This window comes from Triplophysa rosa, linkage group LG14, assembly GCF_024868665.1.
Source record: "Triplophysa rosa linkage group LG14, Trosa_1v2, whole genome shotgun sequence".
Lineage (NCBI taxonomy): Eukaryota > Metazoa > Chordata > Actinopteri > Cypriniformes > Nemacheilidae > Triplophysa > Triplophysa rosa.
In genome coordinates this window covers 21,852,435-21,866,840 of record NC_079903.1, presented here as the reverse complement: position 1 = coordinate 21,866,840, position 14,406 = coordinate 21,852,435, and the positions used below count along the sequence as shown (strand labels likewise).

Below are 14,406 nucleotides of genomic sequence, written 5' to 3'. Positions count from 1 at the left end.
CAAGACTAGTGCATTACGATGGATTGATGGATCTCACCCTCGATTTATCATTATTGACACTAAAATAAAACCCACGTTAAACGAATCGCGTCAATAAAGTAAGCAGAGTTTTACGTGACTTTACAGGGGCGGGGCTTCCTAAAAATGACGCCACCCGGAAGTCGAGTGCTACATTCTTGAGCGAAGCTTGAAGGGTATGCGCGAGCAGCGGGAAGTTTACTGCTCTTAAATGACCATTTTTTTAGCGTTTAAATTGTACTGTATCCACATTTGATCTGGAATATTTGAAACGGCACATACTCCGTAAAACGACGGAAGTATAAGCAAGTTGGGAGAACGAAGAACACGTTAAACATGCCAGAGTACGAGTTGACTCATGTAAGTCAGATATATTGTCATGTTTCATCGCAGACGTGGTGTTGCTTGAACAAAGGTTTCATGGGTGATAAGCAAACTGGTTTGTCTTACTTTCTGTTGGGCTAATTGGTGGCGGAGGAGGGGTTGGATGAGCTACAGGTGAGATTATCGATCAACCGATCAGTCCGTTGTTGTTGTGGAGGCACCCTGTCGTGCATTTGAATTGTCGTGCGTTATAATGAAATCAGGGCACTTTTGCCTGCTTGAAATCTTTAAACTGTAAACATCTTCAAATTATGTTTCTTGTATTTAAAACAAACTCAATAAAGATCTGATTATTGCCCCGATGAACCTTTTTGTCAACAACAGTGGTAGAGACGTGACTGCTAACTTCTTAAAGAAAGTGAACAGCAACTTTTTTTGGAAACACCTGGTGTTATTGACAGCGACCCCTGTTTGTAAAAAAAGGAAACGTAAAGAGATCTAAGCGTAAATACCAAATAAACCAAAAATATGATGTTTAATAGGAAACATATTTCACAAAGTAGAATATATTGATTATTGGCTTTTGAAACTTGGACATTATCCATAGTATATGGAACTTTTTATAGCTTCAGACTTTTTAAGATGATGTAACCTCTTTTAGGTTTTTCACCAAGCGTGAACATTACATACAAATTCTGAATTAATATGAGGTGAAGAAAAAACTGTGCATGCTTGTATAGTCACACAGCTGTCTTTGCTTGCAATGCTAAATCGACCATATTAATTTATGGATCAGATTAACATTGATCATTTGATACTAATGCTAAAAGAAACGCCGTCATACTTTCTTAAATGAATATTATTGCTCAGATAATGTATATATATATATGACCTTTCTTTGCTTAATATCCTTTCATCTGGTTTATTTTACAGGCCCTGCCGACAGTCTCCCTGCCACTTTGACTAAAACACAAATGTCATAATTCAGAAACCTGAGATGTGTCTTTATTTCGCCTACCATCGCTTTAATGTTATGTTTCATTTGCCTTAGTGTCAGCTGTCAGATAACTATCATGCAAAGCATGTGAAAACATATTCAAATATCCACAAGACCCATCCTTCATGTTTTAAATGCCCTGTCTCTAGTGCCGTCCCCTTCTTTCTTCCTGAGTCCCCTGTCCCACTGCACCTCAGGTCTATGGCCATGCTTTGCAAGAGAAGTTCTCTCATCATTTGCGGTGCTTTTATATTTGTAGCTTGGAATGTCATCCTCATATTTGTCCTTTCGGGGCGCCCTTTTAGTCAACTCGGCAGCCAGGCGGAACCTGGCAGAACAGATGACCGAGAAGGAGGCCAGGTTGAAAGTATTATCAATGAGGTGATGCGTGTAGCCGATGCGTTTGAAGCAGAACTGAAATCGCAGAAGAAAATCCTATTGCAAATCAAGAGCCATAGGTCACTTTGGGAAGACGGCAAAGACGGCGAAATAGATGTTCAGCAGAAGTCAGATGCAGAACCTTCACCTCCAGTGGTCATCCCTATTTTAGTCATTGCTTGTAATCGTGTGACAGTGAAACGCTGCCTTGACAAACTCATCGAGCACCGCCCATCCGCCGAGCTCCATCCAATCATAGTGAGCCAGGACTGCGGGCATGAGGAAACAGCCAACGTGATCGCCTCCTATGGCAGTAAGCTGACCCATATTAAACAATCTGATCTTTCAGATATCGCTATACCTCCACAGCACAAGAAGTTCCAGGGCTACTACAAGATCTCACGACATTACCGTTGGGCACTGAACCAAGTTTTCAACACGTTCTCGTACACGTCTGTTGTTGTTGTGGAGGATGATTTAGAGGTAACTTTAATTCTTCCTTTTTAAAGTGCACGTTTTTTTGTGCCATAAATAACCAAAAGGAATAGAGCAGTGTCGATAAAGTCATGTTGAGTTTGCATTTTTGGATAGTGTGATTTGTGTAAGCTGAATTGGTTTCTCTCTTTCATCAGGTGGCTCCTGATTTCTTTGAGTACTTCAGAGCACTTCATCCACTTTTAAAATCAGACCCAACTTTATGGTGTGTATCTGCCTGGAATGACAACGGCAGGGATGGGTATGTTGATCCTGGAAAAGCAAGCATGTTGTACAGGACGGATTTTTTCCCAGGCCTGGGTTGGATGCTCACAAAGGACCTCTGGACAGAGCTCGAGCCAAAATGGCCTGCCTCATTTTGGGATGACTGGATGCGCCACCCCGATCAACGCAAAGACAGGTCCTGCATCAGACCAGAGATTTCCAGAACTTTAACGTTCGGTCGTAAGGGCGTGAGTTTAGGTCAGTTTTACGACAAGTATCTGCGCTTTATTAAGCTGAATGCCGAATTTGTGCCTTTCACATCATTGGACCTGTCTTATTTGGATAAGAAGACATATGACGAGAGCTTCGAAAAAGAAGTTTATGGTGCTCAAATTGTGACTATGGAGGAGTTGCAGGCTAGCAAACTGTCTGGACCTGGCCTATTTAGAGTGCAGTATTCCAGTCCTGGCAGTTTTAAAACATTGGCTCGTAACCTTGGTGTGATGGAGGACCTCAAGTCAGGAGTCCCACGGGCAGGGTACAGAGGTGTAGTTAGTTTCTTCTCACGCGGAAGGAGGATTTACTTAGCACCACCTGCTGGTTGGAGTCAGTATGATCCAAGCTGGAGTTGAGGTGGGGCTGTGACACTTTAAAAGAAATCGTTTTTTTAATGGTGCAAAGCACATAAAAACTGATTTTGATGGACTCACTTATATGTTACAGACTGTATTTAAGATTTGTTACTATCATTCCCCTCACAGCTGTGACATCACAGCTGTAAATGTCTTAAAAATGTACTTGTGCGGCGCTATGACGAAAATAAATACATTAAAGAGGTGTTTCAAGGTGAATATGATACGATACCAAAGATAATAGATTTATCACTCAGACTTTGTGCCTCAGGTTTCATTATTTTTTTTATATAAGTTCAAATTTACATCGGAACTGACATCTTGAAATGAAAATATAATATAACGTATAACTGTGAATACTGCTCCAAGTGCCTTTAAATAAGATTTTTGGAATCACTTGTACGTTGTCTTTATTAAATTGTGTGTGTGTGTAGTGCATATCATTGTGATTTGAATATGTTGGGAAAAATCATACAATCAAGTATTTTAGTTACGTTTGTGTATTTACGTACTGGGATTTTTCAGAGAGAAAATAAAATCTTTGTTTAACAACGAAAAGCCTCTTTCGTCTTTTGAATATGTCTATTTGAACTTTATAACCTACACACACACACATAAATAAATAAATATATATATATATATACATACAAGTCTTTCTCTCGTTTACTTGTAATTTTATTTACAAATTATTTAGGAGACATATAAGTAATTTTATAAAAAGATTATTATTATTAAGCAAATCGTATAAAATATTAATCAACATTTATGCCAATATATTTTGAGCAATTAACTTACAGAAAATAGCAAATAAATAACGAGAAAATGAAAGAACGAGAACGTCAGAAGATAAACGTCACCAAGGCTCTCCACGCAAATGACGTATATTTGCATATTACATAACGTCCAACTACAGTAGGCCAGACAGTCCAAAAAGACCCGATAACGCGTTTTGTATTTATCTCACGCTCACAGAGTATTGAATGGCGAAGCAGAGAGACAGGGGTAAATATGGGCTAATCTATAAAAGATAATTTAATCTATAAACTGTAACAGTAATTTACGATTCAATGAATCGTTAAACCTATGAATACGTTTATAGTAGTCAGTTGTTTACAATATGTTATCCAGCTAACTCCAATCGGCACCAACGTGAGGAAACGCATGAAACAATACTCTGTTTAGTTACTTTGTTTAGTTTTGGATCTGTTAGTCTTTTGCCTCGTCAATATCCACCTGTGTATCTTGGATATCCAAAGAGGCCTGTAAATGGATCCACCGAAGTTGCGTGAAAGTCCTGCGGGTTTAGGGGGACCTTCAGTGGGGGAGAAGGTAGGAGATGACCGGACAGAGGTGACTGATAATGGCAGAGAAGCTGATGGGGAATCCGAGAAAACAGAAGAAACGGAGTTGGAGAATAAAAACTGTCAAGAAGAAAAGATGGTTAATGGACAACTGACCGAAGAGGAACTAGATCCCAGAATCCAGGTAAACTGACACTCATTACATTACGTTATCTGTATTACACCTGATCCATACTACTGCTTGACACAAGGTTGTTCATTAAAGTTATTTTGAACTTAGTTTACTAAGCTCTTTTACAAAACCAGATAACTATACTTTAATAAACAATAATATGGAGTAAACTGATATAAAATGTATGCCTTAAAGTTAATAACAAACATTAGCCTATCTCCAGTAATGCTCAATCATACTTTAAAATAAAATATAAACAAGAAATATATAAACTAGGCCATGGGTGAGTTTTTATTAATATATTTTTAAACAACAGCACAACATTATAAAAACAACACAAATGGATGTAAGGCAATTATGTGGTAACCAATTAATAAAAAGTCAAAAAGTTTATTCAAAGGAGCCATGGTTGGTCAGATGATCATGGAGACATAGGATTTCAATTTATGCTGGGCTACAAAATTATGCTTATTCAACAAATATAGTCCCCATTAAGCATCTCCCACCCTCTGTGATTCTGTATCTAGGAGGAACTCGAGCATCTAAACGAGGCCAGCGTGGCGATCAACAAGCTGGAACTGGACCTTCAAGTAAGTAAAATTCCAAAATGCTTCTTCAAGCTGATGGCAGCTACGAAACCAGAGTTTGTCTGCCTCAGTGGTTAAGATTGTGGTTATTATTAAGCCGTCAAGAAGGGTATTATTGTTTAAAACGTTTGACATTTTTCAATTTCAGGAGCTTCGATCCAGCCACAAGAGGATAATGAGCGAATCTGTGCATAAACTCAAGGTGATGAGTAACGAACTAGGGACCTGTATTGAGAAGGCCAGGCCTTACTATGAGGCACGAAGAAAAGCAAAAGAGGTATGCAAGCAACCGCCGTCTGTCACAATTACGTCTGTTGAATCTGGCTTGTTGGGCAGTCCAGCCCATATTGAGTGTAACATCATATCGTCTTTGCATTCTATTTTTTTTGGCTACAACCTTTATCTTTCAAAATCATCCTGTCTCCTCCTGTTAAATGCAATACGATAGGATCCAATCCTCTCAGGCGCAGCAGGAAACCCAGAAAGCTGCGCTCAGATTTGAGAGAGCCGCCTCTATGCACTTGGCTGCTAGGGAGATGGTACACGTGGCTGAACAGGGCCTCACTGCCGTCAAAACACTGGATCCAACCTGGCAAGAGATGCTGAATCATGCCACTTTAAAGGTTTGTCTCTTCCCTCCAGCAACTCGCAGCTTTCTGCTACTTAGTGGTGCTTAAATGTGCCTTGAGTACCTTAAGAACTTAAGCATGGGATCTTGCCGAGGATTTTATTTAAAGCTTTTGTATGTCATCTCTACAGATCCTTCGGTGTATTCTGTTATGCTCAAAATATTTTTGGTTTGTTTTTGTTTATTCGTGTACATGCTGCCCCAAAACGTATTTTCATGCTTTGAAATGACAACACTTTCTCACTGCACATACAAAACCTATTTGACCTTTTATGCATTATATAAACACGTGTCTTGCTGTGATATGATCATGTTGCTTAAACCATACCTAGTGTATTTTCGACACGCTCGTCATGACTGATATGTATCTGTTATTGTGTCCAGGTGAACGAGGCAGAGGAGGAGCGCGTAAAGAGCGGACGTGAGCACATGCGAGTCACTCAGCTGTGCCAGGAGGCCGAGGCTCATGTGCAGGAGCTGCAGAAGTCTCTGAAGAGAGCAATTGTGAAGTCCAAGCCTTATTTTGAGGTCAAGAACCAGTTTAATGAAACGCTGGAGGTTGGTTAAATTTGATTGACATTTTATAACAGCTGTATAGTGTGTTTATAATGTGAACGTTTGCTGTAAATAGGCTGTGGATGTTCTAATGGTTTACCCCAAAAATACCTTTTTCTTATATATGCATGTTGTTGCAGGCATGTTACTGTTACCTTACACCTGAGGGTGACTAAATAAACTGCAAATTTTTTTTTTTTTTTAAGTAAACTAACTCTATACTTTGTGGATGAGCTATACTTCTCTTACTGTGCTCTGAACTGAAGTCTCACTGACAGCCAAGTGATGTTTAATATGCATAAAAATGCCAGTAGATTGTACAGTAGTTAAAAAAAAAAAATGTTTTTGCAGGAGCACAAGTCAAAGATTTTGGAGTTAGAGGAGCATATTTCCAAAGCCAAGATATACTACTCCGACACCCTGCGTCACCTGGAAAAAATCAGCGAGGAGATCCATGCTCAGAGGGAGCAGGGCCAACCGAAGGATGAACCAATCAGAACATGTGGTGGGCGGTGTCCTCCGGTAGGAGCAGAGACAATCAGCAGCACAGGGACTGAAGGTGGAGCCTCTGGAGGCTACACCATACCAAATAATTGGGTGGATGGGAAAGGGGATGTGGCAAATGCTGTAAATTGGGTGGAGACGCATAATAGCTCCGGTTGGGGGGATATGGGAAGAGCTGAGGTGAAGAGATCTGGTTCAGACTCCCTTTCCATGGTCAGCTTGCAGACCATCATCTCAGATCTTGAAAAGTGTGACTCAGTTGAGCACCTGGGTCATCTCAGCAGTGATGTTAGTCTTTCAGGTGAAGAGGGGGAGAAAGGTGATGGACGAGCGAGACAAAAAAGCGTTGACATTTCAGAGCAGGTTCTCAAACAGCACAACAGAAGTGTCAGTTTGTGAGTCTGTGCATTATAATGTTTTATTGTTTTAACGTTTCCGTGCACGAAGACCTTTGTTTCTTGATTGAACAAAACTATTTAGTTGAAGTTATTTCCTTTTAGAACATATTTTTATAAATACTTCAAAATGATTCTTTTTTGGATGTGATGGCTGTGCAATTTGAGTATCTCAAGTGGTAAAATAATGACAGTATTTGTTTAAGTTAATAAAAGCACTGATATTGCTTTTAATAGCTTGATCATGAAATACTACAAACTAGCGCCCTTTTATCTTTACACGCAACTAAAGTACTTCTATGCAAATGTATAAACAGTGTCTTATAAACATGCTTTCATTGTTGTAGCTGACATCAATCTTACTTTTTAATTTAGAAGAGATTTTGCTTCAGAACAGATTTTACTGACGGCGTGTGAACGTTTGTTCACCTTCTGACACAATATGTGAAAGTAAACTGCTTTCGTACTCTATTTATATTTAATTTCACTGTATTTCGCTTATAAAAATATATTTGTATTTATATGTATTTCATGTGGAGTGCTTTAGTGGCACATCTTACCCCAGCTGACAGACACTATCATATATTTGTATAGTGTACTTCTCAATGCATGCATAGGGCATGTTTAATTGAATGCACTCTTGCCCTTTTTAATCAGCAGACTGAAGATTTTATTAGAACACATGTTCAGAAAAGATGAAGTGCTGGTTTTGAAATATAGCTGTGCAAGACAATCATTTTTCTATTTTCAGAATTAAATGTTAAATAATTTTAAATAGTGAACATCTTTGATGCATTTTTCCTCATTATGTGTTTTTTCTTAAATACATGTGCTTTATAGTATACATGTTTGGTTACTCTCTGTGGGAGCATCAGATGTGTTTTACTATTGTTCTATATGATGATGTGCACAGTAGTGACGTTTGATGGAACAATACATTTTTATGACATTAGGAATTGTTGACGTACTCTGTATTTCTGTGAGAATTTGAGACGTGTCAGTACTGAGATATTAAAATAATATGGTCTGAATTCATTACGTGACGCATGCTTTGTCGCTGTAACGTAGTTTATTGTATTGCTGTTCTTTTATATATGTGTAAAAAGTACCTTTATTTTACAACATTAGTAGAAAAGCTAAGGGTGAAGCACAGACATTCTTTAAGGTTAACTAGACACTAAAGTAGATTCAGTCTACGTCTTTATGCATATACTGCTATGATCAAAAAGGACGGGGAAGGTGAGCTGACTGAAAGGAGACACTTTGACTGTAATTTATTCCTTCTGAAGTCATCTCTGCTTCTTTTTTTGCCAACTTTTACCATCCTGTCAGATTTCAAACAGCATCTGCTACCTTGCTGAGCTGTCTGAATGGCAAAAACAGGAAAAAAGTTAAAAATGAAAAGGATAAAAATATTTTTCACAGGACTGTTTTCTTCCTTGGTCTGTTTGTTCTTTTAGGGGTTGTTTCCCGGACAGAGATTATCTGAAGCCAGGACTAGGCCATAGTTAAATTAGGATATTTAAAAAAACCCTTAAAACACAACACTGGTGTGCATCTCGAGACTTAAACAATCGCACTGATAAATTTTAAGATATGTCAGTGTAAATTGTTTTCGATCAAGAAACCTCCAACAGTTAAATTAGTCTGGGACTAGATTTAAACCCTGTCCGGGAAACCGACCCATAGTGTGTAAGTAAATGTTCAGATTATGCAGACAGTCGGAGACAAACACGGTCAAGATTAATTGATTGTTGATCAATGATGTCAATACAGAATCTCAAAGCGTTTATAGCATGTGAAAAAAAACCTGTCAGACAAATAACTCATGTGGCTCTTCCTAAGGACTAGTCTCTAATTAAATATTCAAGACTGAAGTATAAATAGACGACTGTGCTGTGCCCATAACACATTTCTAGGGACCAGACAATCCTCACAAATCTTCAGACTACTAATGTGTTTGCATATGTGTAAAACCATATGATCTCTATAATCTTTGTTAAATATCTCCGTTAAATGTGATGTATTGTGGTTTTGTTTTGTCTACTCTGAGAACAGTTTTTTTTTACTGTTATTTAATGTCATATCTCATATAATGTCATATATGATATGATGTGTAGTCATATCATTACGATTTCAGTGCTTTTTCGCATTATGTTTGATCGTTTAATGATAGAATTTACTTTAATAATTTAAAGTCATTTATGAAATGTGGAAAGTGTTTCGTCCACTTATTTCTTATGTGCGGTATTATAACTGCATAACATGTAGTTCTTTACATTCCAAAATATAGTTCTGAAAATAAAAAAGACTCCTCAAATACACATTTACACCCCCTGTTTTCTATGAACAGCCTTTTAAATCTTTCCAACTGAGAACAGACGACTCGTGATGTAAAGATTAAATGAAGTACGCCGCGTTCCCTCCGTGACGTCACAAGTAAGTGAGACTGAGGAGGGAGTGGAAAAAAGAAAAAAGGAAGGAAGGAGGAAGGAGGAAGGAAGGATGCGCGCTGTCGAGCTCTAAGCGTGTAGATAATGTATCTACAGCCTGTGATTTACACCTGCGATGATCTAATGCAAAGCAATACTTGAAAATCTCCAAAAGCCATCAGCTCGTCAGGATATGCGATGCACAGACGTCCCCACAATCAAAGCGACAGCGATCTCAAATGTGTGGGTCTTTTTAAGCACTCGTTAAACGGATCTTGTGTTTATTTTCTTCGGGTCGGTTCTGGTGGAGGTCGCATCGGGCCTTTCAGGGTTGTGAGTAAACCACTTTTTAACTGCGCTCGTTCTCGTTTGCTTCATTTGCATTATGGATGGTGTGGATTTGTTTCTTATTTAATGTTGTGGCTCAAAGATGTTTGTGTTTGCGATGCTTGATCATGCATACCTGCCAGATATACTGTAATCCGTTTAAGAAAATTCGCTTGAAATATGGTCCGAGCTGGACACAAAACTTCATCAACGGTGTATTTAAAGGCATAGACGGTTTTAGCAGTGTCAGCATCTTCTGCGCTTCGAAACGCAAATAGTTTTCAATTCCAGATAAGCTTGAATCTTTTCAGGACGCGTCGGTCGATAGGAAACACTTTACTGTATGTCCTGTTTGCTGACGACACATGAATAAGCCATATTAAAATTGAAACTTCTGTTATTTTTTTAGACGGGAAAGCATGTTGTAATATACAACATTGAGTAATATTTAAAGAGTAAATCAACAATGAATTCAACTGCGATGCAAAAAGCAAAACAAAACAAACTAAAATGTTAGGGGCCCACAAAACCGTAAAACCGAAAGTCCTTGTCCATGGTGCTGAAATGTTTCCCCAAACAGGATTCAACAAATCATCCAACTGATAAAATACCACAGTCTTCCAAAGTCTTAATATCATTTTTGTATTTATTGTCTAAAATATGTGCTACAGTTAGCTACATTTAGGATAATCGAAAAGCCCAAAAATGCAAACTAATCACTTTTAGTGCATCATAATTGTCCGATGCGTGTTTGGATTACTGTAATCTCTCAAATCAGGGCTTTGAAGTGTCGTGCTTGGCCGTTGTGATGTGCAGATTTAATGAGGAGGAGCACTGTAGAGACATGTTTAAAGTTTAACTGATCCCTCTGATCAGCACCTCACTGAATCATCTCCTGCCTGTATCCCCCACTGTGAGCCTGAAGTTCCCGAAGCTCTCCATCCGTACCTCCCTTCCTCTCGCCACTTTCTTTTATCATCCCTCAGTCCAATGTATTTTCATTGCTTTTCAGTAACCTCTAACTCCAAGTGTGTTCAAAACAAGTCAATATTAATACATTCTCACTGTGTCCCGTGACATGACTCCCTGAATCGTCTTTGTGAGGAAAGGTCTGTTTTTGTGCGAGTGTGATAATGTGCACGCTCTGGTTTGACCCAGATGTGATTTTCCACTGCGACTGGTTGAGCGAAAGCTCATAAAATCATTACAGTTTAGGGCTGGAGACTGTCTCCGTGTTCTGTGAGTCCTCCTCCACAACTGTGTGTGCTGTAATTACATAAGACACCAGCTTAGTATTAAACGTTGAACACGTGAATGCCAACAAGATAGCAACAGCAGTTTAAATGGTTTGATATGAGCATGAATTGTGACCTAGTGAAATGAAGTATATTATTATTAGTCATTTTCTCTCTCTCTATCTCTCTCTCTCTCTCTCTCTCGTTCAGATGCAGTAATGGAACAGCTATTATTTCTTGTAATTTTGTACTCGCTTCCTACTCTCATCTCAGCCATACATAATTCAACGACTGGAGGTAATGTGTGTGTGGGCAGTTTCTGGGTCTGTGTGTGTTGGGAATAAGTAGAAGTTCAATTGCTTTGTGAGAATAGAGGGACAAATGTTTCAATACTGTAAACCGGGTTTCATAGATTTTAAACACTGCTGTGCCCTTATTACTCACAGGATCATGTTTCTACCGGAAATGTGGAGGAAAATTGAATTGTGATGTCAGTTCTCCCTTTTCATTGTGATTTAGTGTTATATATTTATATGACACCATGTGTCATATAAATATAAATATAAATTGGTCCATGTGTAGATAGATCGGCCTGCTATTCAAGTACATTGGTTATCTTTGGATAACAATCTTTGTTTTTGCATCTGGCCAAATAAAGTGATCATAGAATCATAGAACAGTTTAGAACATAGCCTGTCATATTCAGTCACGCATGCTTGATTTTCAGTTTTACAAAATTGAAGATTTTTCCTCTCCGTTCTTTTTATATGGACTGTTTGTTATTTGTATTTGTTTCTTTCAGGATGTGCAATAATTCGTCCCCCCAGAGATGGAGGGATTCGCTACCGAGGACTGACTCAGGAACAGGTGAAAGTCTGCGGCAGCACATTAAATTGACCGTCACAAACATCTGTGTCTGTTCTGATGGGACGACTGTCCCTGATCTAATTTAATCTAAAAAATGCGCTCTCTCTGTAGATCCGCAGTGTGGAGATCTTGCCTGTAGACTATGAGATTGAATATATCTGCAGAGGAAGCAGAATTATTGTAGGGCCCAAGGTCCGAAAATGCCTCCCCAATGGAACCTGGACTGAAATGAACCAGATCAGCAGATGCTGTAAGTCACTGATAACCCTGCTGTCCAATGCCATTGGTTGGTATTTATATTGGAATAATTGATTTTGACAAACATTCTAATGTAACCAAGCAGAAAAAAACATGTACACTGTAATTCACTCTACATTATTCATACATCCATGCATGTACATACAATTCATATGATTTATGAAAAAGGATTACAGGATGTGCTAAAACTGTGTTGCTAATTTTTTTTAGTATTGGTTTGCCCTCGTTCATGGATGTCTCTGGAGAATGGAAGGGTGACGCTGCTGCCCCCTGGACAGCCAGTAGAGGGCACTGTTCTGCGTTACAGCTGCCATGCTGGCTTACTGTTGGAAGGTTTCAACATTTCTCACTGTACCAAGCTGGGCAAATGGGACTCACTTAAACCACTGTGTGTGCGTAAGTGTGTTTACGGCCTTATAGCTCACAAACACACAAATGTAAGTTTTACTCATACGAATCCTTTTTAACATGATGTTATCTAACTCTCCCCCACTATATCTAACCACCAGGTGACATGAACTATACAGGTAAGACACAAAATTATTTACTTTTGATTCATCATTTGAGAGATAAGATCTTTTCTAAATACTGAAGTTTTGCGTAAATTAGGCCATGAGCAATTATGTTTTAAACATAATAGTGCGTTTGTAAGATTAATGCAAAGTAAAACCATATAAGTAGCTAAAAGTAAGTAAATAGTAAATAGCTAACAGTTCAAGCTATGTTAAACCTTTAAACCCATCCTAGCCCATTGTAAATTAAAAGTTAATGTGAGAAAGTTGATGTGTGAAAAGGTTTTTTGTGCGTGATAATTCTGACTAAATTGTCGTTATCCTTTCAACCACGTGGGGGCTCTATTTTACCATTAGTGACGTGAAAGCGAATCCTTTTTAGATCAAATTAAATTAAAAAAAAACTTGCAATACTTGACGCAAGTTTGTTTTGTAGAATTTGCTTTGAAACAAATTTTTATTTACTAGTAAGATTATTTTTAGCACTTCCCTTTATACCTGCATTAAAACATGAAATACTAAAGTATTATTTAAATATATCCAATAATTTATTATTAAATATAAATATATTATTTAAAATATTTAACCTTTTTTTAAGCATTCTACATACAAAATTTAACTTTATTAAACATTTATATATTTTTTATAAAATATATAGTATAATGTTATCCCCAAATTCATCCACTTATATTTTTATTTGACCTCCAATCAGCATTTCCATGCCAACTCGCTGTCATTAAGATCATTATAACTACAGTGCTTATATTTCCTGACATATCCATAGACACATTCTTATCAACTTGAAAAGTTTAGGTTAAAATGAATATGAATGTATAAGTTAAAGTGTATATCTTAGATCATTTGACTGGTCAACATGTGTCACCATATTAAAATGCTTTCATTTCATTTTCAATGTCTCTGCCGAATATTACAGAGTACAAATATTCAAAGTAATCTGTCAATAAATATGAGGTCATGCATAACATATGAAAGATTACCACAACACTGTTTAAGACAGTTTTCTATAGGCCTATAGGATGTCAGACGGGCGACGTGTCAACTTTCCTGAAAGTGTTTCATGTCAGCTATGCACTATGGAATCTCATTAGAATTCATCAGACTGTCAGTCTCTCTGAGCATTAATATAGAAGCCTCTTCAGCCCTGACAGTATTACTCTCTCATTCCTCCACCGTCCCTCCTTCTAATTGCTCTTCTTTCCTCTGTGTTGCCTTCCCCCATTTCTTCAGCTCCTCTGAATTAGACTATCAGCCCATGCAAATGCTCTTTCTCTCTCATCCTCACTCGATGTCTCTCTGCTAACTTGCAGTCAGAGCTCACCACCTACTTGGTGCACTCTCATCAGGCTGAAGATCAGCACTCGGCCAAAGTGTGTAGCTAGTTTGTATCTTTGTCCAATGAGTGTGTGTGTCTGTATATGAACGAATGAGGTCGTGTTTGCATCTCTGCGTGTCAGTGCTTGTGGTGATTACATTCCTCTTTCTGCTTGATAATAGGATAATACAGCATAAAGGTCACCTTTTGGCACATCAACGCTCTATAAAACCCACTAAAACGTTTCGATAA

At 38.2% G+C, this 14,406-nt stretch overlaps 3 protein-coding genes across 3 annotated transcripts in view; all 3 read left to right on the top strand.

The window, feature by feature from the left end:
* Nucleotides 1–153: 153 nt before the first annotated feature.
* mgat1a (alpha-1,3-mannosyl-glycoprotein 2-beta-N-acetylglucosaminyltransferase a) lies at nucleotides 154–3,441 on the top strand. The gene is made up of 3 exons (XM_057351109.1): nucleotides 154–378; nucleotides 1,276–2,200; nucleotides 2,350–3,441. The coding sequence occupies exons 2-3, from the start codon at nucleotides 1,541–1,543 to the stop codon at nucleotides 3,046–3,048; spliced, it is 1,359 nt and encodes a 452-aa protein (XP_057207092.1). The 5' UTR covers nucleotides 154–378; nucleotides 1,276–1,540; the 3' UTR covers nucleotides 3,049–3,441.
* Nucleotides 3,442–3,973: 532 nt separating this feature from the next.
* sh3bp5la (SH3-binding domain protein 5-like, a) lies at nucleotides 3,974–9,244 on the top strand. Its single transcript, XM_057351142.1, has 6 exons — nucleotides 3,974–4,533; nucleotides 5,049–5,111; nucleotides 5,257–5,385; nucleotides 5,573–5,731; nucleotides 6,121–6,294; nucleotides 6,643–9,244. The coding sequence occupies exons 1-6, from the start codon at nucleotides 4,315–4,317 to the stop codon at nucleotides 7,192–7,194; spliced, it is 1,296 nt and encodes a 431-aa protein (XP_057207125.1). The 5' UTR covers nucleotides 3,974–4,314; the 3' UTR covers nucleotides 7,195–9,244.
* A 423-nt stretch (nucleotides 9,245–9,667) lies between these two features.
* Nucleotides 9,668–14,406, top strand: part of gabbr1a (gamma-aminobutyric acid (GABA) B receptor, 1a) — a 39,360-nt gene continuing 34,621 nt past the window's right edge. Inside the window, exons 1-6 of the mRNA XM_057351159.1 lie at nucleotides 9,668–9,865; nucleotides 11,395–11,481; nucleotides 11,987–12,051; nucleotides 12,163–12,301; nucleotides 12,520–12,705; nucleotides 12,819–12,836. Of these exons, the coding sequence (XP_057207142.1) occupies nucleotides 9,862–9,865; nucleotides 11,395–11,481; nucleotides 11,987–12,051; nucleotides 12,163–12,301; nucleotides 12,520–12,705; nucleotides 12,819–12,836 (499 nt within the window). The 5' untranslated portion in view covers nucleotides 9,668–9,861. The remainder of the gene's footprint in view (nucleotides 9,866–11,394; nucleotides 11,482–11,986; nucleotides 12,052–12,162; nucleotides 12,302–12,519; nucleotides 12,706–12,818; nucleotides 12,837–14,406) is intronic.

Bases quoted from the DNA above. Each gene is read 5' to 3' on its own strand.
- mgat1a (XM_057351109.1), top strand. From the start codon at position 1,541: ATGGCCATGCTTTGCAAGAGAAGTTCTCTCATCATTTGCGGTGCTTTT. The intron at 2,201-2,349 runs GTAACTTTAATT...CTCTTTCATCAG, and splicing joins TTGTGGAGGATGATTTAGAG to GTGGCTCCTGATTTCTTTGA.
- sh3bp5la (XM_057351142.1), top strand. From the start codon at position 4,315: ATGGATCCACCGAAGTTGCGTGAAAGTCCTGCGGGTTTAGGGGGACCT. The intron at 5,112-5,256 runs GTAAGTAAAATT...TTTCAATTTCAG, and splicing joins AGCTGGAACTGGACCTTCAA to GAGCTTCGATCCAGCCACAA. The intron at 6,295-6,642 runs GTTGGTTAAATT...ATGTTTTTGCAG, and splicing joins AGTTTAATGAAACGCTGGAG to GAGCACAAGTCAAAGATTTT.